Source organism: Aphanomyces astaci (genome assembly GCF_000520075.1).
Source record: "Aphanomyces astaci strain APO3 unplaced genomic scaffold supercont1.71, whole genome shotgun sequence".
NCBI classification, from domain to species: Eukaryota; Oomycota; class Saprolegniomycetes; order Saprolegniales; family Verrucalvaceae; genus Aphanomyces; species Aphanomyces astaci.
This window is the reverse complement of record NW_009798334.1, coordinates 235,505-259,149: the sequence shown is the minus strand read 5'-3', so window position 1 is coordinate 259,149 and position 23,645 is coordinate 235,505. Positions and strand designations below refer to the sequence as shown.

Below are 23,645 nucleotides of genomic sequence, written 5' to 3'. Positions count from 1 at the left end.
CATACTGTACTACTTCGAGGTACTACTGTAGAGAAATCCTATACATTGAACATTCTATAGTATAGTGTGTCCTAGCTTAACTTTTATGTGTTGATGAATTCACATTGCAAGGTGCAGCGTTGCACGGTGAAACCATCATCCGGTGTACTAGTATATGCGATACAGTACAGATGCAAAGTCAAAGAAAGGGGGGGTTGGGAAAGGGAATTAGAATTCCGCTGTCGCAGATCCCACGGCCTCCTCGTCGCTGCTTTCGTCCGCCGCATGGGAAAAGTCCCCCAGGGCTTGCTGAAACACATCTAGCGCCGCGCTCGAGTCACCTTTTGCGTACAGGACCTTGCCAAGCATTGTCAATATCTTTTGCTTCGACTCGTCCAAACTCATCGCCAACGCCTAGAAATAACGTTAACATCATCAATCCACCGCAAAAGTTAGTTGGCCCTCAAAAATACTATATATATATATGTCAAATCGATTCGAAACTGGAGCTTTCAGCAGAATCATCCAATGTGTTTGGAGAATCGATTCAAGAACCTCCTGGGCCAATCAAATCACGTCATCTCGAATATATTCTGCCAATCCAAACGTTTGACCCGTCCGCATTGGGCAAAACCACATATATACTAATCTTTGTATAGTATAGTGTGTACAAGCTTAAATACGATCAAATAGATTCGAAAGCTCTGACTCTCAAGTGTGAAATCATGCCCAATATATCGTCCAAACAAAATACCATACTAACCTTTCTCAACGCATCTTCGGCAGCGTCTTCGTTCTCTATCGCATGTAGCAACCTCCCCAAATCATACCAGGCCCCGGCCGTGGGCTGGTTCGCCAAACTCTTGCGCAGCGCGTCTATCGCTGCCGCCGTGCTTCCTTTATCGGCCAGCGCTACCCCTATATGTTGATCCTTCATTTAGCTCCAAATATACACTTTTTAAGTGAACGAATACGTCGACATATATACAATTATCCAGCATGCACGAATGTATATATATATGAATCGATGCAGTACCAAGCAAATGTTGGGTTTGCGCAACGTCCACTACGGTGCCAGAGGCATGCTGGGCCTACATTCATATCATTTCATGGTGAACAAGCCATGACGTGGCAGCCCCAGCGAAGAGTACCTGCGGCCAATATTCAGTGTGTTGTTGCTGGGAACGTTGCTGGCCTTCGATATGCGTTGCTAGCAACTGCTCCTGCAACATCGCCTTGGTACGGTTCAACGTGTGGATCGATTCCGTCAACAAGTCAATGTCGTGCGACGACTCGGACGACGTTCTATGATTCAACCCATCAAAGCTATTTAAACCAAACAAATATGATATTGTGGATGATTCGATACAAATGTCCAGACCCCATCGAATCACGAAGAATCGAAGCGATGATTGGCTAATCCAATTTTGAGTGGATTTGATTGGCTCGTTTTACAGAAAGGACCAGTATATTCAACCAATCCGATCTTCAGCGTGATTATTCCATATGATAACCACGCGAATGGTGGAAGTTTAGTTCGAATATTTACAATAATAAATGAACTTTCATTTTCGTCTCCAAATGTCCAAGCAACCAATGAAACTCAAAAACCAAACCACCAACACATGCAAGAAGACACTTATATAATACCCGACTATACAATTATCCAGCATGCACGAATATATATATATATATATATATCGATGAAGTACCAAGCAAATGTACCAAATACACAAAATGCATATATGTGACAAGGGGATGTGACAAGTGGATGTCCGTCCCCCTAGGCATTCCGTACATCTGTCTCACTGGTGCCACACATGATTGGTCCACATTAGCAACTTGCTCCCAAACAATAGACCGTTCTAGTGAAAAGCTAGTACCTCGACGGGCGGGTGGCGTCGGATGCGCGGTCGGCCTCGGGTTGCCTAGGATGCTGCAGCAAGAACGCGGCCTTGTGTGCCAAGATGCTTCGACTGCTAGATGAGGAAGATTTGAGGAAGTCCTCGGTCTGCGATCGAATGCGGCGGACATTTCGGCTCGACGTGAGCGTGAGAGAGCCGACTCCGGGTCCGTCCGGGTTGAACTCTTCGTAGCACGCCGCGCACACACTAGACATGTCCACGCGTGAGCGTCTGATGGATGGGGGGGGTACTGTAGTAGCATGCTTTGTTCAAGTGGAACCAACCACGTACGTACCGCTGCAGCGACTGCAGGCCGAGGTTGGGCAGCGCCATGCGACCGCGAGAGTGCGCGTTGCACACGGATACGCCGCAGCCGCGGCAATGATGGCGGGACCGAAACGGACCGAACTTGGCTTGGCACACATGGCATGCTTTCTCGTGCTGCCACCGGGGAGGCAAGTGCACGTTGGACATCGTGCTGCCTCCATATTGGGACTCGCCAAAGCTGCAACTGCTCGAGCGAGATTTGGACACGACAGACTCCATTGAGATGCGGCACGGGGCGTCGTAGTTGATGTGGAGGACGTCGCAGAGCTCGGGCGAACTCGCCAGTTTGCGCGCGAGGTCGCCGGGCGTGTCGCCGTGGGGAGTGCGCACGTTCAAGGCCGCTGGGTATGCCTGAAGGATCATGTCGACGATAGGAACGTCGATCTCGGCTTTCACGGCGATGTGGAGTGGCAACAGGCCCGCTGTGTTCTTGGTTTGAGCTCCGGTTGGATGCAAATCTAGGAGCGTCTGGACGACCGCGGCCGTGACAGACGGGTCCGTGCATGACCAGTGAAGCGGCAGCATCCCGTAGTCGTCGCACTCTTCGGCGCTGGAGGGGTATTCGAGCAGGAGGGCATGCAGCGCCGTCCACGCAGACCGCTCGGCGAGTTCAATGGCGGGCAGGCTCATGATGGAATACCAGTAGAAAGGTTGTTCGTGCGCCGTCGACACTCAGAATAAGTGGGTGCAACAATGGGACATACCGGGCTGGGGTATTCACGTTTAAACCATTTAACGTCGCGTGATAAATGCGTTTTAAGGAGAATTACCAGCACTCTTGCCGACAGAGGCATAAAAACACCGTCTAATCATATTTAACGCATAGCTGATACGCCTGGGACAAAGGTTGCAACTAATTTGTTGATTGCGGTAGAGGGCAAGGAGAGATTCTCCCCCGCGCACGTCGCAGGGTCATGTTTCATGCCGCACGGTATGAACGTGAAGTAGTGTACGCTCCATAGAAACGCACATGTAAGTCTTCCTAACGTTCGTCCAAGAAGCCATAGGGATGAAATGCTTGAGTTGGGCTGTAGCCGGTTCGTGTGGTTGAAAGTGACCAGTGCTACGATCTGGCTCGCTTCACGCCACCATAAGGTACCATCAGGAATAATACAGTAATGCGCACACAAGTGTAACCGACAAGTATCTACCTGCGTGGAGTAGCTGCTGCACTGGTTTCAATTGTCTTTGTGTTATGGTGTCTGAGGACGGAGCGAGGACGGCGGCACGTGATTGGTTCGCGAACCGACGCACTGTTATATTCAACCACGATGCGCCTCGTCATCGTTGCTACAACGTCCAAAAATGTTCTCGCCCGCCAAAGCTGAGAGCTTGCTCTTCCAGACCACCTCTGGGCGAAAGCCACTCCACCACCATGACACAGTTGCGTTTCGTCTGCCGCGGCTGACTTGTGGCGACCTCACCAACCTGTTTTGTATGCTCGTGGCACTGGCTGGACTCGTCATACTCGGTTGCAGCGGGGACTACACCCTCGTCGGCAAAACACTAGCGCTAGTAGGCGGCTGTGGACTTGGAGCTGGCATGATGAACGCGCTGTTTGTGCATTTACTCTTTCGACGCGTGCGCGGGTGCGTCGGTGCTGGTGTGTTCCATCGACAGGCGAAAGAGATTGCCATTCAGCTGCAGCGCCTCGTACATATGCTGCATTATTTTCGCATTCACAGGACATGTTTAAAGCTGCTTAACGTTACGTAGATGGTCCACACGTTCTTCTCCCCGACGACGTTGGCAGGGTACGCAAAGTCGTTTGACTCGAGGCAAGGCGCCGTCACCGCCACCGTCCGGTCACGTCTGGACCAACCCGATTCCCACATTGCACTTGTGAATGCGTTTACCAGTGTCGCATCCACGCCCAGCGGTACGATATATATACAGTATATCGAGCGAATCACTAGTATTTACAAGGGCTTAAGATGGCAACAGGTGCAGTGTTGAATTCGTTTGCGGGCATGTTTGGTGGGATCGAACCCATGGTACCGAAGATCAGACCGTTGGTAATCGCCCTCGCGGCTGAGTGGGATCAACAGGTTAGGGGGGGGGGTTGTTCTGGTCTTTTTTGTCATGGTATTGATAATACTAAATGGACCCATTGCCCTTTGTTTGTAGCACCCATCGTTACTGTCGCGAATCCAAGCTGTGACGGGGGCGTCGTCGGAAGATGTAGTCCTGCAGCGCCTTTCGCAAGAGATCGGCAACTTCCTCCATACACGGGCAATGAGACTCGAGCCGGCGGAAGTGGCAGCAATGCTGCAAACCCTCGTCGCGCCGCATTTAACGTGGATCGTCGTGTGGGGCAATGTGTTTGGGCTGGTTCTGGGTGGCATCGTGGCCCTCTGCACCCTTATTATGTCGCCTTCGCCCCCCTAAACGACTGACTGCACGTGGGCCTCCAACACCTTGGGCTGCTTCTGTACCCTTATATTTACGCCGTTGTTTGACGATAGGATAACATGCGCAAGAGATGTCACTGTACAAGTCAATGTGATGTTCCACATGCAGTACAATATTATTATTATGTGCAGAATTCTAGGTCCAATCTATCTAAACAGGTGCGTCGAAACGGTGATGCCATAGGCAAATGAGGTCGGTGCTTTGTTGGGCCCATCTACGTTGGGTGGTGGCGTCCAGGGACCTTCGTTGTGGGGACCAGCAACTGTTCTGATCCGCTGATAGCCGGACGGTAGTCGCTCCACTCGGTCGACCAGACGATCGAACGCAATTCTTGTCGGCTGCTGCTGTTGGCGTTGCTTTGATAAATACACCCACCCCGTCGTCGGCGGGTTTGTATGAGCCTTCCACGACACTTAGGCTTCGGATGCGATGTACTCCGCTCGTTGGGGTAGCTGCAACCGGCCTACTATGTCTACCGAGGGAGCAGATTTTGCATACTCGAACGGCCACGGCAGGGCCTCCACCTCGACCTCGTAATGTCCACACTCTGGTGCATTTCACGCACAGGACGAGCCCGCATTTACGACAGAGGTCGCTCGGCACGAGCAGTCCAAACTTGGCGCGGCAGTGGGCGCAAGTGTGGCCGAAGTGGCGAGGGGTAGCCGCTAGGACGGGCGGGAGGGGGGTTAAGCCAAGTCGGTAGCCCCGTAGTAACCCGTCCAGCTGGGCCATAGCCTTGGCACGTCGTTGAAAGTCGAGTTTGACCAACAGATCGCCGAGGGGATTGTTGTGCAGTTTGCCGTTAAAGTCGAGTTGCTGCACTTGTGTCACGTGAATGTAATCCGGTCGGGTTGAGCTGGCGATAAATACAAACCCGCCGAAATGGATGACCCCGCGAACGACGTCCATGGCAACTCCAACGTCCGGGCAACAAGACAGCGCCACCGACGCAAATGCTCGGACCCAACCCTGTCGGCCGTCGTCCAAGTTGAAGTGCGCGTGCGTCTACACACCAAACAGTGTCACAGCCACTCAATGTTCGATTTGGGAGCCTAATGTGTTGTGGTACCTCGAGGAAGCACCAATCCCTAAACTTGACAATCGATTGCCGTTTGAAGGGCAACACACACGGAAGCTCCGTCACGACGTAGTGTACACCAATGTACTGACGTGGCGTGTTGTCCAGGCAGTACAGGCGTCGACCGTCCACCGCTTGGAATTGATGCGGGGCGTGGCATGCGCGGAAGTTGTCTGCGTCGGCAACGTCCGCCTTGAACATACCAGCTACGTTGTCAACTGAACCGAACAACTCGGTCGTCCACGCTTCTGTCCGAGTGCCCAACGGAGCTTGGGCGTCGGTGCCTTTGAACATTTGGACTCCGTCGACTGTCCTCTTGGCTCGAACCCAGGAAATGGACGAGTCTTGTAACTCTGAGTGGCGCACCTGTTCATTAACACACCAATAAGCCACCAGTCTTGATAGGTACATGTAGTATAGTTGGATGTACCATACCAATTTGGCCACGGTCGCATCGGCGAGCGCTTGGAAGTGTTCCACTTGGGCTGGTGTCAATTGCGGACTTCGAAACGCTAGCTCTGGAACTGACGACCGGTCGTCGTCACTTGGTTGTTGGTATGTCATTATGGACGGCAATTGAGCTATGGCCCAACAGCATGTACCGCGGCGCCCGATTATATTGTCACTTCATTCCAGCACTTTGGATCGCAAAACTTGACATTTTTACATGTAATGCCTGTCGCGACCAAATGCTCAAAACTCGCGCCGCCACTACTTTCGGCATATTCAGGGTGTGACTAGCTCCATATTTCAGATATTATATGCAATATTAAGCTTAATACTTATAAATACATAGGAAACACAAGTTTAACATAGTACTTTTACTTTCTTAGAATGAGTGACACCTCAATTGGTCTCTTTTTCGATGGAGCTTGTGGATGGTCAGTTCGAGACCAGTCGACGAGAAGGTCGCCATACTGACGCAGAGAGTGAAATGACGTTCAGCGTTTAGGACGACATGGAACGGTCTATGAATCAAACCAACAGCTTACGAGATGTACTATGTACCAGAGTAACTAACAGGCAGGTTGGCATCCGCTGATTAGCTTACGGTCAACACACCTGTGATTTCAACTTAACTTACCGGCAGGATACCCGCCGATACTGTATGCAGTCCTTCGGCTTATTGATGCACAGCTCTGAATGTAGCTGTGTTGGCAATCACCTTCGTAGTTGGTACAAGCTCGTTCCGGCTTGCCCCGAATCTGGCCCGAGCCCAAATGAGTTTACGACGTCGACTTCTGTTTCATCAAAATGGCCCCATCGTTGCAGGCACTTCACCGCAAGCAACAAGTATGTTGCTGGGGCTATGAACAGTACATTGGCGTCGGCTATAAGCGATTGTGAGGTGCATGATCTGGTTGGTACAATTGTACTGTAGCTTGTACATATATATACAGCGAGAATGCCACAGGCACCAACCTATTAGAACATGTGTTTGCACTCGATGTCTAGTATTGTGACCAATGACAATGCACTTTGCACCAAAGTACACCGATTTCGCCTGTCATTTACAAGTTCGAAACAACAACACTCGTGGCCATCGAACGAATCGTTCACTTCGGAATTGGTGCTCTACTACATATATACGTACCAGGTCAACATGGCCGTCAAGAAGCTATCGTACTTTGACAAATTGCCTCTGCCACCCAAATACTTCAAATGTCCTCCATTGTCCCCCGACGAAAACAAGCACCTCCTCTTTCTAGCCGACAGCATGTGCATGGATGTTGTACGTCCTGCCATCCTCCAGCATGTCACATCAACGACAAATATATAAACACCAAGTCGCTGACCGTTCCATCATGTATGTATATATATGTAGGTGGATTACGCCACAATCGATGGCACTGGGCCGCTTGAATGGACGGTGGAAGCCAACGACTGTGACTTGGTCACGTACAAGGCGACCGATCCAAACGCCCCTCCTGGCACTCGATCGTGGCTGTGGACTACTCAGGTGCAAGGAACGTTAGCCGAAGTGGCAGATATGTTCAACCCTGCCGGGCTGGACGACCCCGCCGCCTACCGGGAACACTGCCACGCGTTCCACATGGAGGCGCTGGATGGGGTTCGATTGTATTGCTTGGAATCTCCTCCTCAAGGGGACACCGTCGGGGGGCAGTACGTGGGGGTCCACTGGACCGTGAACGAACTCCCCGGACTCATCAAGAACAAGGACGTGTGCTTTGTCAAGAACCGCGACTGGTGCTTTTTAGAGGTGCTACCCCCCCCCTCACGCTTGCAATCTCCAGCATATCATAAGAGGTCGTGTTTGATGGGCTTTTGATTTAGTCCCATGCCCCGATTGTGCTGGGCGACGGCCGCCGCGGGTGGGTGCGCGCGCTGTCGTCGGTGGAGCTGCACTGTTGTCCAGATTTGAAACCATCCCTCGGTTTTGTGCGCGCCAACTACCACCGGTCCGGCTTCGTGTTTGCCGAGAGCCGCGACTTCCCTGGGTACTTGGACGTGACGCAGCTGCAACAGATCGACTTTCGAGGCACCCTGACCGACTTGTTTGCGTCCATCGAAGTGGCGGCTCGGAAGCGGGACATGCGAGACGTAGACCACAAGCTACGAGCCCACCGGCTGAGCCAGGTGACGTTCTTGGCCGAGCACCAGCTCGTGACGTGGCAGTCCCGCAGCAAGTGCCACGTATGTCGCACCAAATTCGGATTGTTGTTGGTGCACAAACATCGGTGTCGAAAGTGTGGCGAAGTCGTGTGCGCCAGATGTAGCAAGGTGTGGGCGATCAAGGTCGCGAGCATCCACTCCAACGTCCGCGTGTGTTCTCCGTGCGCCGTGTCCTTAAAGTACATCGCGCCGTCGTCGTCGTCATCGCTCGCGTCGCGCGGGGTGCTTCGCCGGGGAACGAGTACCTTTGCAGCGCTTACGCCCCGACAGTCGAGCGACATGGACGAGACGGCGTCCATGACGTCAAGAGCGTCTGAGGTGTCGAGTGTGTCGGGCGCGAGGCTGCGAACGACCCCCCGAACGCCCCATGAGACCCACACCCCACAAGCAGCGACGCCCCAAGCAACGCCACGCCGAAGGCGACGGGTACAGGACATAATACCACCAGTGCCCACGTGGCCCCGCAGTATTGGCGAGTGTAGTCGGGGTGACGAGGTTGAAGAGGACGACGATGGGTTTTCGAGGTACAGCGACACGACGATTGGAGGAGGTGGAGGGGCGAAGGACGGCGCGGTGTACGCAACTTCACCCCCCTCTTCGACGATGTCACATCACCACGACATGATCAAGGTCGACTTTAGTCAGTGGTCCGAGTTTTCGACCATGGTGGCGTAAATATAAATACACCACATTGTACATATGTACTGACGTAGTAGTACTAACGTTAGTAGTACTAGTAGTAAATCACAAAATAAGGGACGTTCGACGATGACCAAACACTAAAAGTCGTCGTTTCGACGGAGTATTTACCGATAAATTATACTTCGTACACCATAACTAACAATTGGTTTCCAAGCAGCAGTAATCCATCCATGAACACATATTTTGACGGAGCTAGAGGGAGATGTCTTAGCGATGACTAGTGAACGGCAGACTGCCTATTCTCGTGAGGGCGGAATACTACTGCATTTCACAATACCTTATGGACTGCAGGTCTTGGATCAGAACGAGAGCTACGACGGAGCACTTGCTCGCCCTTTTTGGTCCAGCTCTAGCTCTTCGTAACGTTAACATCCACGAGTGTCTTCGGTGTCAAGTTCATATTGCGATCGTCATGCTGCATGGTGCTACAGTGTATGGGGAAGAACGAAACATGGTACAGTGATCCATTCTGTGCCATTTGGCAATTCATGTTGACGCCCTTACGAATGCCATATTTTACTGAAATTTGGCGCAAAAGTCGCGAAAATACTGTTGACATGCTAAAGTGTTACACTTGTACAGCACGTCTACATGTGCTAAAAGTTCTCCTTAGCCAGGTCAAGAGCGGTCGATCACGCACTTACCAAATGTATGCGAACCACAGTCATTACGTGATGGTATGTATTTTCTAAGCAACCTTCTTAGTTGCCAGCTCACTTAACTGGTCTTGAAGCAAGAACGATGACACTGATCTAGGTTTTAGCTATTCCAGAAATCATCGCGGGCGGTGTGATCACGTTCGTGGAACCGTGCGTCCGCCAACATGATCGGGCCTTGGGTCGAATACACGGCGTCATCTTCAAACCCGACGCTTTGCAAGAGTTGCTGATGCTGCTTCTTTCCACTAATCCCTCGCTTATGTTGTGATCCAATATCGTAGAACTCAATGCGCGAAGCCAGAGGTTGGCGGTATGTTGGTTGACTGTGAGTGGACGGGACGCCCCTGTGCGGGTCCGTGGGATCGCCGATGGTCTGGCGCAAGGGCTTGTCACCTGCGTCGGTTGATCCGTCCCTTCGGAGGAGGTGGGGGGCCACCATGGCCGCCGGCGCCGACTTGACCGCGTCCATCGCGAACGTATGCGGCGCCACAAGGCCGAGCGCACATGCCGAGCACGCGCGAACGGGGGTGTCCGACATGCTGAGGGTCCACTTGCTGCTGCAGCTGTGGCACACCACCTACACATATATTATCACGAAAAGGGTCGAATATATTCATATATTTCGTGCTCATGTTGCAACGATTAGGGTCCTCAAAACGTAATAGCGTTCGTTAAGCATATATAAATTCATTATACATGTACCCTTAAGCATATATAAATTCATTATACATATACCCGCCGGTATGGAATAATTGGGAAATTGGTAGCAAATCCTACCAATTTCCCAATTATTCAGCCCGATTCGATTCGTAACACCGATTCACAAATCTCACCGCGAAGTTTCATGAAGTAAAACGAAAAAAAGGAATGCAGCCAATCAGCGACAAGCATTTTCAGATATATTGACCAATGGGAAATTCGACCCAAGCAATACTATTAATAATAGTAACGTGGGGGACGTCATATATAATAAGATAAAGAAATACTTCGAAGTACAATACATCGCGGCATCCTTCGTACTGTAGTTGCAAAGTAGTACTACATCAACCATATGTTAAGTGTTGTTACCTCGCCACACTTGCGACACCAGGCTTTTCGCAGGAGCGGCCCAAACTTTTTGCTGCAGAGGTAGCACCGCTGGCGGGTGGCCTTGTCCACGAAGTCCCACGCGCCGACGAGCGGGCCCTGGCTCAGCCGGCTCTCTCTTAGGAACGTGTGGATGTCGCTGATGCCTCGAATGCGGCGGCGGACGCCTGCCTTGACCACCCACGAAGGAATCAAACCTTTCTGGAACCCGCCATTCATGTTCGCTTGGAAGAGGAGCGTGCCGCGGAGGTAGCCAGGCCGATCGGACTCGACGAAGACGTGCCCCGAGCGGAAGAAAGTGCCGCGGACAACCCCGAGACTGGCTTGGAGGTCCGGGCAGCAGCGCAGCTCGGTCGAGTACACTGCGCGCACCCATCCACGCCGGCCATTTTGGTCAAACTCGTACATACTCTGTCATGATGTGAGGAGAAGGATGAGGCTTCATGGGAGGATACTACAGTACGTACTTCGAGAAAGCACCAGTCACGGTTGCTAAGTAGACCGCCACCTGGCATTTCATTGACCGTCCACTTGATGTTGACCGCTTTCAAAGGATGCGTTTCCGTGGGCCGGGCGAGGGTGTACAGGTTGTGCCCATCCAGCAGATCTGACGCGAATCGCCGCCGGAATTCCTTGTACAGGTCGGTGGTGTGCGTTTGGAACAGCGCCGCGACTTCGTCCACGGACGCTTTGACCTCGACCACCCCCGCGTAGCACAACACGTGGGACGGAAGGGTTGGGTCGTTGGATATGTAGATGTTGATGTCGGTCGATGCGGACTCGAGGGTCCATTGCAGCGGCCCTGTGGCGTCCATGATGCAGTGCGCGACCTACGCAGAGATGACAAATGTCCTGGACGTGCATGGTGGATGTACCAAGTCGATGGCGTTCTCACTCGCCGTATGCAGGTACTCTGCTTTCTCGGCCGGAGTCAGCATCGGGCATCGAAAGAAGTTGGCCGGGAGCGGGAACTTGGTCGGCGCCATTTTCGACAATGGCCAGCCAGCACGTATACCACCACGCAGCGCCAACATGTGGCACTTCAACTACCCAGAATGTCGCATTACAACGTTCGGAACACGTATCGAACACATTGACATTGGTTTCGATATGAGAATTAAAATGCTAGACTTCAACTGCACATCAGTCCTTCGACAGAGTTTCGCAAGGATGTGTGGCTATTTACTTGAAATGGAGTCACGGGGCTTCGTTTTACGCCGTAAACATATTGACAAGGCACTTCTGGGTTTAGTTGGTCGAATGCACTCAAGTAACGTGGGCTCGTTTTATATTCTCATGGATGTGTTCGAAACGCGTGTCGGACACCTCAATCCAAGCAATCATGTTTGAAACGCTGTGTCGTACCACAGGTGTACATTTTATACGCAATCCGTTCAAGGTGCATTTAAAAATAATATCAAAATAATGCGAATTTTGAAATTGAGTTTGCTTTTTTTGACACTTTGTGGTATAAATGGTGAAGTTGCAACGAAAATGGTGAAATTTCAATGATGATTGTTGACCCTATATCATGGCACAAGGACATGTTGGAGATGACAATGCTTACACACCCGAGTACATGTATGCGTGTACCTGCAGAAACATACTAGCGTTAGCGTTAAACTTACAAGTGTACTGCAGCATCGGTGGCAGGGTTGGTTGTATTACTTTATGCAAGCGAGTGCGCGAAGGTGCTTTTGCAAGATGTCGTTGGCGTTAAGTGGACGCCTGTGGACATTCACGATCATTGCACATGTGCTTCTTCTTGTTTGGAGACGCATTGGCGTTGGTATTGCGCTCCTTCTTTTGCTTCCATGTTTCCCGCCTTGCCTCGGCACTGCTGCTGCTGTCGTCGGAATCGGGCTCACTTTCACTGGAGCTTTCGCCAAACTCTCGTTTCTTGTGAAATATGCAGCACCCTACAACCAATCCATACACCTTAGAAGGACAGCTCGCTGTTGGTCAAACCAACGTACGTTTGGACTTCTTGCGGCCGAAGAACTCGTTGTCGATGGCCGTGGCTTCGTCAAATCGAACGTGTGGTCGAGGGTCAAGTCGTAGAACGTACACCTCCGGTCGAACTTCTGGCTCGGCGACTCTGGCGACCGTCGTCGTGGCAGTTGCAGGCGCCGCCTGCGGTCGTGTTGCCGTTGCTGTGTCCATAGAGTGCGAGCGCAGAAACGAAATATTGACTTCGAAAGGGACATACACTACTTATTATATTTCACAGGAGTACTGGTGATTTGATTTTTCAAATCAAACCCCCTGGCCTGGGATTGGTGGACATGACTTATCTTATAATCATAGCCAATGGCATCACCGTATTTTGTGTATTTTAGCCAATGGGCGCGTCCTTTAGTTTTGCAGGTGGCAGGTTTGCAATCGACGCTTCCCTCCTGCCGAATGAACCCACATCAGCAGCATCGCGGAGCTACGTTCCAGCAAGTCTTCCAGTGCTTGAGTCGTGAAGGCTGGTTCTCTCAATGGGGCATGTCCGGCATGAGCTACTTCAAGCCAGGCACAGTGGTTGGCACGGCTGTGTTCAACCAGAACGTCTTCGTTGGCGAAGCGAACGTCGAAATGTACTGGCGCCACTCAGGAGACTGGCAACGTGTGGAGCGCATGATCTTCCAGGCCCAACTGAACAACCACATGCACCAGAACCAGCTGAACCAACAACGACAGCACCACCACATGCAACAGCACATGGCGGCGGCCGCGGCCGCCGTTATGCCCCGCGGCATTCCCATGCCTGAACCTCCGACACCGTCGTCGTCCACGTCACTTCCGTCTGCCGCAGAACTATTGGACCAGCGCAACCGATCGCTGAATTACCCGTTGGACATGCTTTGCGACATCCTCGCTGTCGACAGGGACACCGCGACTCCCAACGGTCCTACAACGGCTACGCCACGGCAAACTAGACAGCAACAACAACAGCACCTTCATGAGCACCTGCATCACCACCTTCCCGGGATGCATCATCCCATGGGAGACCCCTCTCGCTTTCCCATGTTAGATCCATCGCATCCATCGTCGATTCTGTTTCCTCAATCGACCACCCTGCCACCAACGTCCTCCACCATGCACTTGCTCCCATCATCACCATCATCACCACCGCCCCCCCTTCCTTCTTCAGGTGACCTGGACCTCGTCGACCACCCCCCGATATCGTCAACCACTCCCTCTTCAGACACAGTAATACCATCTGCCACCCCCAAACCACCAACTCGACCGAAAAAGCGAAGTCGCAACCTGTACATTCGCCTAGATCAAATGAAAACTGTGCTGCGAAAGCACGGGTGGAAGTGGGTAGAGGGGCCAAAGGGGTTCATCTACTGCAAGCCCCACGTCCAAGTGACTGGTCGGGGCAAGTCGATGACTGGCAAAGACGGCGTCGACTTCTTTTCTGGCCGAGGGCCGTTTGAAACGTACGTCCGCAGCCAGAAGAGTTTGATGGAGCTCATCCAGAACGACCTCAAAGACAAGCACGACGGCGCCATCTTCTCCATGGACATCCCGCCCGAAGACCAGCTGTGTGCGCCGACGTACAAGGAACGCGCGGAACTCGCCCGAAGAAAGCAAATGAAAGAAAAACGCATGGCGGCTTTGACGTTGCGACGAAGTCTCCAAGTGGCCGCTGCGGCGACGACGACGACGCCTAGTAGTAATAGTACTACTACTAGTAGTAGTGCTGCGGCGACGACGACACCTAGTAGTAGTACTGCTGTTACTGTGGTGGCGGCTGCTCCTAGCCAAGGGACCAGTGCCGAAGCCGGCGATATCGACACGGATGTGTTCGACGTGGTTGCCACTACTGCTGCTACTGCGATCGAAACGGAGACCCCAGCGACGACGGACACCACCTTAGCAAGTGAAGGACATCAAGACCAAGAAAGGAATACTAGTAGCGAAGACGGGGTTCCGCCGTCAAATCCAGTCGAGTTGGGTAGTAGTACTAGTAGTAGCGTCGTCTCCACCACCGTCTTGTAACATGAAGAACTAGTAATGATCAAATCCTTGGGAACATCATGTATGTTGTATACAGTAGATGACCCCATCACTATATATTACAAGTATATACTATGAGTACAGTATACCACGTAATACCAACCTTGGATACTATGGTTTATATACAGTAATATCATTGTTGAATCAAAGCGTGGATGGCATTTGATAGCCAACTAACTAAAACTACTCGACCAAAGATTAACACACAATATGAACCCCCCTCCGATTGGTCAATCTGAAATTACTTGTCACTGATTGGCTACCCTCCTCGTATATTTAATGTATTTGCAAATTGGATGGTAAACCAATACTCGGTTGTTTCTTGTTAAATAGGTACATTATACTCGTAAGAAGGTCACACTAATTTCACAGAGTGAAACTATGGACACGGTACGTTACTTAGGTTGCAGGGGCGGCGGCGGGGGACTGCATCCGCACCGTGCGGCCTTGAGCATCGTATCCCATTCGTACGGTATGCATGAGCACATTTTCGAGCACGGGGACCTTAAATGGCAGAAATGGAAAGCTCAGTAGTCCGTACAGCGTACGGATCCAAAACATGAGCATCTGGCGCTCCCATGTCGGCACCACAACCACATTCACAACCAGCGCCAGTATCATCGTGATGCAAAACGTGATGGTTTCGTACCCCCACAGCTTCATGAGGTACCCGCCGCGGTCCATGTGCAAGATGTGGCCAAACATGTCTTGGTAGGTCGAAGAAGCAGACGAAGCCGCGCGAGGGGACGCGGGGGACGCCGGTCGATCCGTGTACGGGAGGTAGAAGAAGGCGACCCATACCAGCGCGATCTGGCCGAGAAAGAAGAGTGTATTCCACGGTGACAAGAGCGGGCCATCTATGAATCAATCATCGAGTTCAAGGAATGTTGGACTGTGAGTGAATGAATGTATTTGTCATACGACGACGAACCAACACGGGATACATGATGGGGTACATGCAATTGCAAATAGAAAATAGATGAAGAATGATATAAATGAATAAATAGATGAATGATGGATACCGGCGTGCCAATGCCGGCACTGTTTTGAATTGCACAACCTGGAAAACATGCAAGTACTACGATCGGGTAGATGCACCACTCATGCGTGTAAAGTCACGTTTTAGGACTATCAACGATACAAATAGATGATTGAAATTATAAATGAATACAAAGATGATAGAAAAAAGTCCATTTTAAGATCCAATTTAAGGTGCACGCGAATTAGCCAATCAATTCCTACAAAGGCAGTTTTTAACCTAACCGCCCAAAAAATATGCAAATGGGTATACAAAGACTAAGCTTAAAATGGTGCACCTTAAATGGACCTCTTGTTTTAAGCCGTTTCTGGACAAATTGATAATGAAGTATTGTCGATTTGATACAAATTTGGGGAGGGGGTGCAATCGAATCGCGCCAACCAAATTGATCCACAATCGATCTGATTGGTTGAATTTCATTGAGAAGGTGTTGATTGGCTAATAATTTTGAGCTCATCAGAGGTATCGATTTAAATTCCAACGAGAAACCACGCCACAACACGAAAATTCACTCGAAAGCACAATATAACAGGAATCATATCGCATTCATAACTCCCAAATAGGCCTGGATTTTGGCTTCATGTAACATATTCTAGAATTATAATCCGATACCTACGAGTCGAGTTACATGCCGCGTCTCGGAAAAAAAAGTGTTTTTAAATTGGACTTTTACGTACACTAATACAAATCCCCAACCATAGTACAACGAGAAACATAGATGGTAGACACTAAAAATAATATACAAATAGAGGATCAAACATAGAAACAAATGCACATCATCGGTATATAATATCGTACAGATGTCGCAACTGGGGCCATGGACAGTGCAATAGATGAAACGCACGATGCCGAGACAGGTCGCCCAAAGCCCGAGCGTGAGGAACTGGGTGGTTTTGAAGCCAATGATAAACTGACACAGTTGGTGCTCGTTCTTCTTGTCTTTCAGAACAAAGAGGAGGCACCACCACGCTTGCCCAACGACTGGAAGTAGCCCGATGAACGTGAGAGCCCACCAATATGGGTTCTTAAAGCATCGCCAGATCGAGTGATCATATGGAAACAGATTGTACAAGATCATGGCGCGCGTGCGGTGCCAGCGTTCGTGGCATGCCTCCATCAACGTCTACCATCCATCATGGACATACACACAAGGGTGTTACATGAAGAAGGCAGTTGCGGAGATGACGACGGGAGGGGATGTACCTGTGGATGGTCGGGAGGCGGCCGAAGAATGCCGCCGCCGGTGGAAGCCGGAGGATTGGAATTTGTTGTGGCCACAAACAAGTCCTTGGTCTTTCGAGACAGCTCCACCTTGATATCGGGCAAAAACTGGTCGACAGCGACGTCAATATTGGCCTAGACTCAATGCACCTGTCAAATGTGACTGGAATCGGAGTGAATGGGACCTGAAGGTACAGCGGCATGTCCTTGTCCTTGATGGCTTCTTTGAGCCGTTCGGCAAAGAGATCCAACGCGCGCTCGAGGTATCGACGGACAGCACGGTGCATGGCGTCCTGCATGCCGCCCTTGGTATCAACGGCCATTTCGAACAGCTTGTTCCCGACGAGGCTCAACGTCGATCGCCGGCGGGGGGCGGCAGGAGGCAAAGGAGGACTTGGCGACGGGGGTGACGTCAATGTCATCACGTTGGCACGTGTGACCACGGACAAGGCATGCAAAAGCTGCGGGAACGGAAACTCTTGGGGGTATCGTTGCGAGTACAGTTGCATTTGCGCCACCGCTACAGACACGGGAATCGCCGACTCTACGGACACTGTGGCCGAAAGTTCATCCCAAAAGGATTTGATGCGCGCGCGCTGCACGATGGAGAGGTGTGTCCCATTCAATGCAGTGTTGAGTGATGTCATGGACACCGTCGACGACGTTGCAGCAATCGTGGTGGTGGGGGTGTCCGACGCTCCATGCGTCAGTAATGGAGCTCCTTCCGCGGATCCACTGTCGCCATTCTCATCCTCCTCTTCATCGACATTTTGAGTTTCCATGACCAAGCTAAACACGGCGATGCTGGCAGAGAACGCCGCCGCGCCGCATGCCGCCTGCAGTACCCACCGCTGACGAAACATGGTTTGGAGCAGTATTCGGAAAGAAATGATTTATCCGGAGGGGACATTTCGAGCGTGATATCTTATTCAATCTCACAGTCAATACCAGTATACGAACTAACTATGACCAGCACTTTTTTGCGTTTTGATGAAAATCAGGCCTAGATTTCTAAATTTTGGGTCAAATTTCACGGAAAGTTTGATACAACATATGTACTGCGAGGAGCAACATCGCCGCATTCACGCCTTCGCCACGGGCCACTTGTCCATTTTCAGGAACCTGCCATACCAGCACCATGCAGCACAGCGATTGTCACATGAACTTTGAAGAGCTGTCGCTGCACAGCATTCGTACGACCGAGAAGGACGAGCAACTTCGGATCATCGGGGAGACCGACGATGCTGCTGCTGCGACGAAAAGTGATAGACGACAAAACACCTCCACGGCTGCGGAGGGTAGCAGCGCTATCGATCCCACCGTCAGTGCCAACCATCATGCCGTCGTTATGCTCACTCTCCTTTCTAGTTGACACGCCTGATCCATGATGTGCAGTCCCCTGATGTGGATTTGCAGCTTTCAGCCCTTACGAGCATTCGAAAACTGCTGTCCAATGGTACTTCTCGACCTCTTCTTTGCGTATATAACTCACTCGAGTCGTAGTCCCTCCTTGTCAAGCCTTGATCACCCGCGAAGTTGCTGCGTTGCTCACAGCGTTCTTGGCACACGACCACCTTTGACGCCATCAATTCGAAGCCGCGTGGGGGTTGACCAACATGGCATCCGGCACGTCCGACCAAACCCGCCTTGTCGTCGAATGCGACGCCGTCCCGCTGCTCGTTCGCCCGGTCATGTCCATGAACGATAAAATCTGCGATCAAGTGATGTGGGCAGGCAATATCGCAGGGGACTCCTCCGTGTTGCGGGACTTCGTGCTCGAAGCTGGCGGCATGCTGCCGCTGCTGCACCAAATCCACTCGGATGAAGTGTCGACTAGCATGCTCAAGAATGCCACGTGGGTGCTGGGTAACTTCTGTCGTGGCACGCCTCGTCCGCGCTTCGAGTTGGTGCGCCCGGCCCTTTCGACGTTGTCGCACTTGCTTTCATCCAACGACCCAAACGTCGTCGCAGATGCGTGCTGGGCGTTGTCATACTTGTCTGACGGGCCGACCAACAGCATCCAGAACGTCCTCGACACCACCGGCATCGTACCTCGCTTGATTCAACTGCTCGCTCATAAAGACAAAGACGTCGTATATCCAGTGGTGCGCACGCTGGGCAATATGATGACAGCAGGCATGGACGTGCAAGTTCAGACTCTGATTGACCAAGGGATGTTGCCGCGACTGCTGCCGTTGTTTCACATTCGAAAGGAGAACATTGGCGAGGGAGAGTGCGGGACAGTGCGCACCCTCTCGGCTGGCAGCATGCCGCACATCCAAGCGATCGTCGATGCCCACATCGTTCCCCCCATGGTAGGGTTGCTCACCACGGGCCAGTTCAACATGCAAAAGGAAGCGGCGTGGGTCATTTTACACGCGACGTCGTGCGGGTCGCGAGTTCAGACCCAATACCTCGTGGAGCAAGGTACTAATTACCAGCTGTGCTGCAATGTTGTGGTCAAAGTCAAGTGGTGGTAGTACTAGTAGTAGTAGTACTAGTAGTAGTGTTGGATTTGTGTTAGGCTGCTTGCGGCCGCTATTGAAACTGGTGGGGTCCATAGATGCCATGGTTGTGATGGTGTGTCTGGAGGCGGTGGAAAACACGTTGGATGGAGTGACGAAACTGCAGCAATTGCAAGCCCACAACAACACTGGTGCATGAATCATTGTTGTGAATCATGCGTTTAACAATAGTGTAGAGGTGACACAAAAATCCGTTGAAATCCTTGGCAAGTGCTACGTAGTACTTCAGTTATGGCGGACAAGGCAAACAAAAGCCATGATATTGTTAACAGTAAGTCGAAACTGGAGCTTACATTGTTACTGTAGGGGAATCGATTAAAGAACCGCCTGAGCCAATCAACTCACGTTATGTCAAATTTCTGCCAATCCAAACGTTTGACCCCTCTGCATTGGGCAAAACCATATATATATAAGTAAGATTAAATAGGATGAAATATATTCGAATGCTATTTGGTGAAATGACTCGCAAGTCCAAATTTAGGTGAAATACACAATAACATGGTGGAAAATACAACCAGGTCCATGGATTAATGAATGGGTTTTTTAAACTCTTTGGTGTGGTCCCATACAAACGAGAGGTACCTACTGTATACTTACAGTTACTGTAGTATCGGGATTTCCTTGTGAGGTGCTCACAAGTGAGTTTTCATTCAACGAATTTCCTTGTGACATCACCACTCTGTCCTGTGAGCTGTACCAACCTCCAAGAAACGTGAAATGTATAGATTATACTAGTACAATCATCTACATATAAATCATACAATTCTCAAAATTATACAATCATCTAAATATCAAATCCGTTCTTACGGAGCGACGGCGTTCTGGACGACGAAATCCACGCCGTCGGTCGTTTTGGACGCCACGACTTGAACATGGGCCTTGGACGTGAGTTTGCCAGCCAAAATCAACCGACTCAGCTGCGTAATCACGTGCTTTTCAATGTATCGCTTCAGAGGTCGAGCGCCATACTGGGGGTCGTAAGCTGCCGCCAAAATCGCATCCAGGGCGGGCGTCGACATGGAAATCGTCACTTGGTGGCTGTCGCGGAGACGGTCTTCTGCCGATCGGAATTGCAGCTTCACAATCTCGCGCAACTGCGCCTTGCCCAACGGCTCAAACACCACCACGTCGTCCAGACGGTTCAGCAGTTCCGGGCGGATCGTGCGCTGCAACGTGCCTAGCACCAACTGCTTCTGCACTTCAAATTGGGCGCGACTGGGCTCGTCAATCAACCGCGGCTTCTTCTTTGGACTTTGCAAGCCCGTGCCATTCAACGACAACGGCGATGTGTTCTCTGGAGATGGAAGCAAAAACTCGGCGCCAATGTTCGACGTCAGTACCACCACCACGTTCGTAAAGTCCACCGATCGCCCGTGGGAATCTGTCAGGCGGCCTTCGTCCAGCAATTGCAGCAACACGTTGAGCACCTTGGGGTGAGCCTTTTCAATCTCGTCTAGCAATACCACGTTGTACGGGTTGCGGCGAATGGGTTCGGTCAGCTGGCCGCCTTGGTCGTCGTAGCCCACATAGCCAGGAGGGGCACCGAGCAATTTGGACACCGAGTGCTCTTCCATAAACTCCGACATGTCGATGCGCACCATGTGCTTTTCCGAGTCGAACAATTCCAGCGCCAACGCTTTCGCCAACTCCGTCTTGCCCACCCCCGTGGGGCCCAAAAACAAAAACGACCCCGTGGGTTGATCGCGACGACTCAAACCTGCACGGGAACGCAAAACGGCGTCACACACGGCTTCCACGGCGCTGGCTTGCCCGACCACGCGTTGATTAAGGCGATCAGCCAGGTGCAAGAGGCGGTCGCTGGCATTCGTGGTCAGCTTGTCGACTGGGATGCCCGTCCATCGAGCCACGACTTGAGCAATCTGGTCTTCGCGCACCACTTCTTCCACCAGTCGATTCGCTTGAGTGTCGTTGGCCTTTTCCGTCTCCAGTCGTTTCAAAGTTCGCTCAACATCGGGAATCGCATAGTACTTCAAATCCGCCACCTGCGCCAAATCGCCCTTGCGCTCGGCCTGGCTCACCTTTAAGTGCAACGCGTTCAACTTGTCCTTGAGGCGGCGAAGTTCGTTCACTTTTTCCTTCTCGCCTTGATGTTGTAGTACCAGGGGGGTCAATTGGTCTTGGACTTGGGACAGCTCGTGTCGCACCACTTTCAGACGATCCTTCGACCGGCTGTCCTTCTCCTTGGCCAACGCCGTCGCTTCCACTTGCAGCTGAAGTTGCTTGCGCTCCAACGCGTCAATGACCTCTGGCTGCGAGTCCAGCTGCACGCGCACGTTCGCGCACGCTTCGTCAATGCAATCAATCGCCTTGTCCGGCATGAAACGTTCCGTGATGTAGCGGTCTGCCAATGTCGCCGCAGCCACCAATGCACCATCCGTGATGGCCACGCCATGATGGGACTCGTAGCGACTCTTCAGCCCTCGGAGAATGCTCACCGTGTCTTCAACGGACGGCTCCTTCACCATGACTTGTTGGAACCGGCGTTCAAACGCCTTGTCCTTTTCCACGTGCTTGCGGTATTCTTCCAAGGTCGTGGCTCCAATGCAGCGCAACTCACCGCGGGCCAACATGGGTTTCAACAAGTTGGCAGCGTCCATCGCACCGCTCGTAGCCCCTGCTCCCAGGATCAAGTGCATTTCGTCAATGAACAAAATGATCTTGCCATCGCTGTCTTGCACTTCCTTCAGTACCGCCTTCAATCGCTCTTCAAACTCACCGCGGTACTTGGCGCCGGCAATCAGAGCCCCCAAATCCAATGAAATGACGTGGCATTGCGCAATGGACTCCGGAACGTCGCCCAGGACAATGCGGTGGGCCAGGCCTTCGACAATGGCCGTCTTCCCGACACCAGGCTCGCCAATCAACACGGGGTTGTTCTTCGTACGACGACACAAAATGCGCACTGTGCGGCGGATTTCTTCGTCACGGCCAATCACCGGGTCAATCTTCCCAGCTGCCGCGAGCTCCACCAAGTCTTGCCCGTATTTTTTCAGGGCTTCGTAGTTCGACTCTGCGTTTTGCCCCGTCACAGGGCGGCCGCCTCGAATCCCGTCGTTGATGGCCTTGACGGACTTTTCTTGCAGTCGATGGGACGCTAGCAGTGTGGCAACGGGGGAAAAGGTAAATAGCGCCAAGACAAGGTGGTCCACGGCAAGATGTGTGTCTTTTGAATCCTTGCGCATCTTGACAGCGGCTTTCAGGACCTTTGTGAGCGCCGAGTCAATGGAAATGTTGTCGGGTGCTGGGGTTTGCGACGGCATCTTCTTCACTTGCGCCAGGGCGTCGCGTGCAATCACGTCCGAGTCTGCCTGCGCTTTCTCGGCAATCCGTCGCGCCAGCCCTTCCTTGTCGCGGAACAGCACCGCTGTGAGATGCCACGGCGTGACCTGGGCTTGATTGTGTTCTTCTGCCAGCGCCTCCGATTCCTTGAGGTAGGCGTTGGTCTTGTCTGTGAATTCGCTTGGGTTCAAGCTCATCGTTCTCTTCTTGGTTTTGTGTGTGTTCTTGAGGGAAAATCCGAAAATGACGTCAGACCTCCAACGGGCGTTGGCGCGCGTTTCCAGAAAATCCAAATTCGGTCGAAGTTCTAGAAAGTGCGAGACATGTCTATGCATTTCTCGAAACTTAATCCAACACATACTGTACCCAAGTACAGAATCTTATTAAGTACGAATTCTAGCCCAAATCAAGAACCGCACTTAGGCAAACTTACGCGCCCAGCGCGCCACGTCACGCAAGTTGAAGTGCCCTGGAACTGCAACCGCATAAAAGTGTCGAAAATGGAGATTCGCAACAGCTCAAGACATTCGTCGTTTAGAGCTAAGCTAGCTACGTAGCATCGGCATCGATGTAGCAAAGCTCGTGAGATGGCTGGGAAGGAGAGAGGTGGTGGTGGCATTGCATGGGTGCATCATTCATTCGGGTGAGTACAACCAAGCTTGGCATGCCCTTCATCGGGCAATCATATCGTTGAGTTTGGGACAGTACTATTACTATATGGGATACTAGTATCGTCTGGTGGCGATTTCCGTTGCTGTATGCATGCTG

The 23,645-nt window shown here is 51.7% G+C and overlaps 11 protein-coding genes across 13 annotated transcripts; 5 read left to right on the top strand and 6 right to left on the bottom strand.

The window, feature by feature from the left end:
* Nucleotides 1–71: 71 nt before the first annotated feature.
* H257_15564 (hypothetical protein) lies at nt 72–2,892 on the bottom strand. Its single transcript, XM_009843715.1, has 6 exons — nt 2,179–2,892; nt 1,863–2,090; nt 1,131–1,284; nt 1,016–1,070; nt 743–897; nt 72–393 (listed from the first exon to the last, which is right to left on the bottom strand). The coding sequence occupies exons 1-6, from the start codon at nt 2,838–2,840 to the stop codon at nt 208–210; spliced, it is 1,440 nt and encodes a 479-aa protein (XP_009842017.1). The 5' UTR covers nt 2,841–2,892; the 3' UTR covers nt 72–207.
* A 531-nt stretch (nt 2,893–3,423) lies between these two features.
* Nucleotides 3,424–4,711, top strand: H257_15563 (hypothetical protein). Its single transcript, XM_009843714.1, has 4 exons — nt 3,424–3,863; nt 3,927–4,089; nt 4,155–4,258; nt 4,338–4,711. The coding sequence occupies exons 1-4, from the start codon at nt 3,516–3,518 to the stop codon at nt 4,596–4,598; spliced, it is 876 nt and encodes a 291-aa protein (XP_009842016.1). The 5' UTR covers nt 3,424–3,515; the 3' UTR covers nt 4,599–4,711.
* Nucleotides 4,712–5,035: 324 nt separating this feature from the next.
* Nucleotides 5,036–6,264, bottom strand: H257_15562 (hypothetical protein; the record flags this gene model as incomplete). The annotated part of the gene is made up of 4 exons (XM_009843713.1): nt 5,036–5,094; nt 5,153–5,627; nt 5,692–6,066; nt 6,136–6,264. The coding sequence occupies 4 exons, from the start codon at nt 6,262–6,264 to the stop codon at nt 5,036–5,038; spliced, it is 1,038 nt and encodes a 345-aa protein (XP_009842015.1).
* A 998-nt stretch (nt 6,265–7,262) lies between these two features.
* H257_15561 (hypothetical protein) lies at nt 7,263–9,032 on the top strand. The gene is made up of 3 exons (XM_009843712.1): nt 7,263–7,432; nt 7,526–7,921; nt 7,996–9,032. The coding sequence occupies exons 1-3, from the start codon at nt 7,304–7,306 to the stop codon at nt 9,007–9,009; spliced, it is 1,539 nt and encodes a 512-aa protein (XP_009842014.1). The 5' UTR covers nt 7,263–7,303; the 3' UTR covers nt 9,010–9,032.
* Nucleotides 9,033–9,686: 654 nt separating this feature from the next.
* Nucleotides 9,687–11,922, bottom strand: H257_15560. Of its 2 annotated transcripts, XM_009843710.1 has the most exons (4): nt 11,657–11,922; nt 11,249–11,611; nt 10,764–11,192; nt 9,687–10,272 (listed from the first exon to the last, which is right to left on the bottom strand). In XM_009843710.1, exons 1-4 carry the CDS (start codon nt 11,813–11,815, stop codon nt 9,796–9,798), a joined length of 1,428 nt encoding a protein of 475 aa, XP_009842012.1. In that variant the 5' UTR covers nt 11,816–11,922; the 3' UTR covers nt 9,687–9,795. The 2 variants fall into 2 exon arrangements, with proteins under 2 accessions (XP_009842012.1, XP_009842013.1); XM_009843711.1 differs by having other exon boundaries at nt 11,249–11,922.
* Nucleotides 11,923–12,258: 336 nt separating this feature from the next.
* On the bottom strand, nt 12,259–12,963 carry H257_15559 (hypothetical protein). The gene is made up of 3 exons (XM_009843709.1): nt 12,758–12,963; nt 12,375–12,700; nt 12,259–12,305 (listed from the first exon to the last, which is right to left on the bottom strand). Exons 1-2 carry the CDS (start codon nt 12,942–12,944, stop codon nt 12,498–12,500), a joined length of 390 nt encoding a protein of 129 aa, XP_009842011.1. The 5' UTR covers nt 12,945–12,963; the 3' UTR covers nt 12,259–12,305; nt 12,375–12,497.
* Nucleotides 12,964–13,162: 199 nt separating this feature from the next.
* On the top strand, nt 13,163–14,805 carry H257_15558 (hypothetical protein). Its single transcript, XM_009843708.1, has one exon. It carries the CDS (start codon nt 13,185–13,187, stop codon nt 14,772–14,774), a length of 1,590 nt encoding a protein of 529 aa, XP_009842010.1. The 5' UTR covers nt 13,163–13,184; the 3' UTR covers nt 14,775–14,805.
* Nucleotides 14,806–15,084: 279 nt separating this feature from the next.
* Nucleotides 15,085–17,915, bottom strand: H257_15557 (the record flags this gene model as incomplete). Of its 2 annotated transcripts, XM_009843707.1 has the most annotated exons (5): nt 15,085–15,296; nt 15,442–15,649; nt 16,630–16,954; nt 17,035–17,187; nt 17,238–17,915. In XM_009843707.1, 5 exons carry the CDS (start codon nt 17,913–17,915, stop codon nt 15,188–15,190), a joined length of 1,473 nt encoding a protein of 490 aa, XP_009842009.1. In that variant the 3' UTR covers nt 15,085–15,187. The 2 variants fall into 2 exon arrangements, with proteins under 2 accessions (XP_009842009.1, XP_009842008.1); XM_009843706.1 differs by having other exon boundaries at nt 15,085–15,649.
* Nucleotides 17,916–18,190: 275 nt separating this feature from the next.
* On the top strand, nt 18,191–18,632 carry H257_15556 (hypothetical protein; the record flags this gene model as incomplete). The annotated part of the gene is made up of 3 exons (XM_009843705.1): nt 18,191–18,373; nt 18,421–18,508; nt 18,556–18,632. 3 exons carry the CDS (start codon nt 18,191–18,193, stop codon nt 18,630–18,632), a joined length of 348 nt encoding a protein of 115 aa, XP_009842007.1.
* A 36-nt stretch (nt 18,633–18,668) lies between these two features.
* On the top strand, nt 18,669–19,532 carry H257_15555 (hypothetical protein; the record flags this gene model as incomplete). The annotated part of the gene is made up of 1 exon (XM_009843704.1): nt 18,669–19,532. One exon carries the CDS (start codon nt 18,669–18,671, stop codon nt 19,530–19,532), a length of 864 nt encoding a protein of 287 aa, XP_009842006.1.
* Nucleotides 19,516–23,107, bottom strand: H257_15554 (ATP-dependent chaperone ClpB). Its single transcript, XM_009843703.1, has 2 exons — nt 19,871–23,107; nt 19,516–19,790 (listed from the first exon to the last, which is right to left on the bottom strand). The coding sequence occupies exon 1, from the start codon at nt 23,072–23,074 to the stop codon at nt 20,381–20,383; it is 2,694 nt and encodes an 897-aa protein (XP_009842005.1). The 5' UTR covers nt 23,075–23,107; the 3' UTR covers nt 19,516–19,790; nt 19,871–20,380.
* Nucleotides 23,108–23,645: the final 538 nt, after the last annotated feature.

Excerpts from the sequence above, each read along its gene's own strand:
- H257_15564 (XM_009843715.1), bottom strand. The coding sequence starts at position 2,840 with ATGAGCCTGCCCGCCATTGAACTCGCCGAGCGGTCTGCGTGGACGGCG. Across the intron at positions 898-1,015 it reads GCAAACCCAACATTTGCTTG|GGGTAGCGCTGGCCGATAAA; the intron begins GTACTGCATCGA and ends ATCAACATATAG. Across the intron at positions 394-742 it reads CCGAAGATGCGTTGAGAAAG|GCGTTGGCGATGAGTTTGGA; the intron begins GTTAGTATGGTA and ends CGTTATTTCTAG.
- H257_15563 (XM_009843714.1), top strand. The coding sequence starts at position 3,516 with ATGTTCTCGCCCGCCAAAGCTGAGAGCTTGCTCTTCCAGACCACCTCT. Across the intron at positions 4,090-4,154 it reads TGTCGCATCCACGCCCAGCG|GTGCAGTGTTGAATTCGTTT; the intron begins GTACGATATATA and ends AGATGGCAACAG. Across the intron at positions 4,259-4,337 it reads CGGCTGAGTGGGATCAACAG|CACCCATCGTTACTGTCGCG; the intron begins GTTAGGGGGGGG and ends CTTTGTTTGTAG.
- H257_15561 (XM_009843712.1), top strand. The coding sequence starts at position 7,304 with ATGGCCGTCAAGAAGCTATCGTACTTTGACAAATTGCCTCTGCCACCC. Across the intron at positions 7,433-7,525 it reads ACAGCATGTGCATGGATGTT|GTGGATTACGCCACAATCGA; the intron begins GTACGTCCTGCC and ends ATATATATGTAG. Across the intron at positions 7,922-7,995 it reads GCGACTGGTGCTTTTTAGAG|TCCCATGCCCCGATTGTGCT; the intron begins GTGCTACCCCCC and ends CTTTTGATTTAG.
- H257_15560 (XM_009843710.1), bottom strand. The coding sequence starts at position 11,815 with ATGTTGGCGCTGCGTGGTGGTATACGTGCTGGCTGGCCATTGTCGAAA. Across the intron at positions 11,193-11,248 it reads GTGACTGGTGCTTTCTCGAA|AGTATGTACGAGTTTGACCA; the intron begins GTACGTACTGTA and ends ACATCATGACAG. Across the intron at positions 10,273-10,763 it reads GGTGTCGCAAGTGTGGCGAG|GTGGTGTGCCACAGCTGCAG; the intron begins GTAACAACACTT and ends ATATATGTGTAG.
- H257_15559 (XM_009843709.1), bottom strand. The coding sequence starts at position 12,944 with ATGGACACAGCAACGGCAACACGACCGCAGGCGGCGCCTGCAACTGCC. Across the intron at positions 12,701-12,757 it reads CGGCCGCAAGAAGTCCAAAC|GGTGCTGCATATTTCACAAG; the intron begins GTACGTTGGTTT and ends GATTGGTTGTAG.
- H257_15558 (XM_009843708.1), top strand. The coding sequence starts at position 13,185 with ATGAACCCACATCAGCAGCATCGCGGAGCTACGTTCCAGCAAGTCTTC.
- H257_15554 (XM_009843703.1), bottom strand. The coding sequence starts at position 23,074 with ATGAGCTTGAACCCAAGCGAATTCACAGACAAGACCAACGCCTACCTC.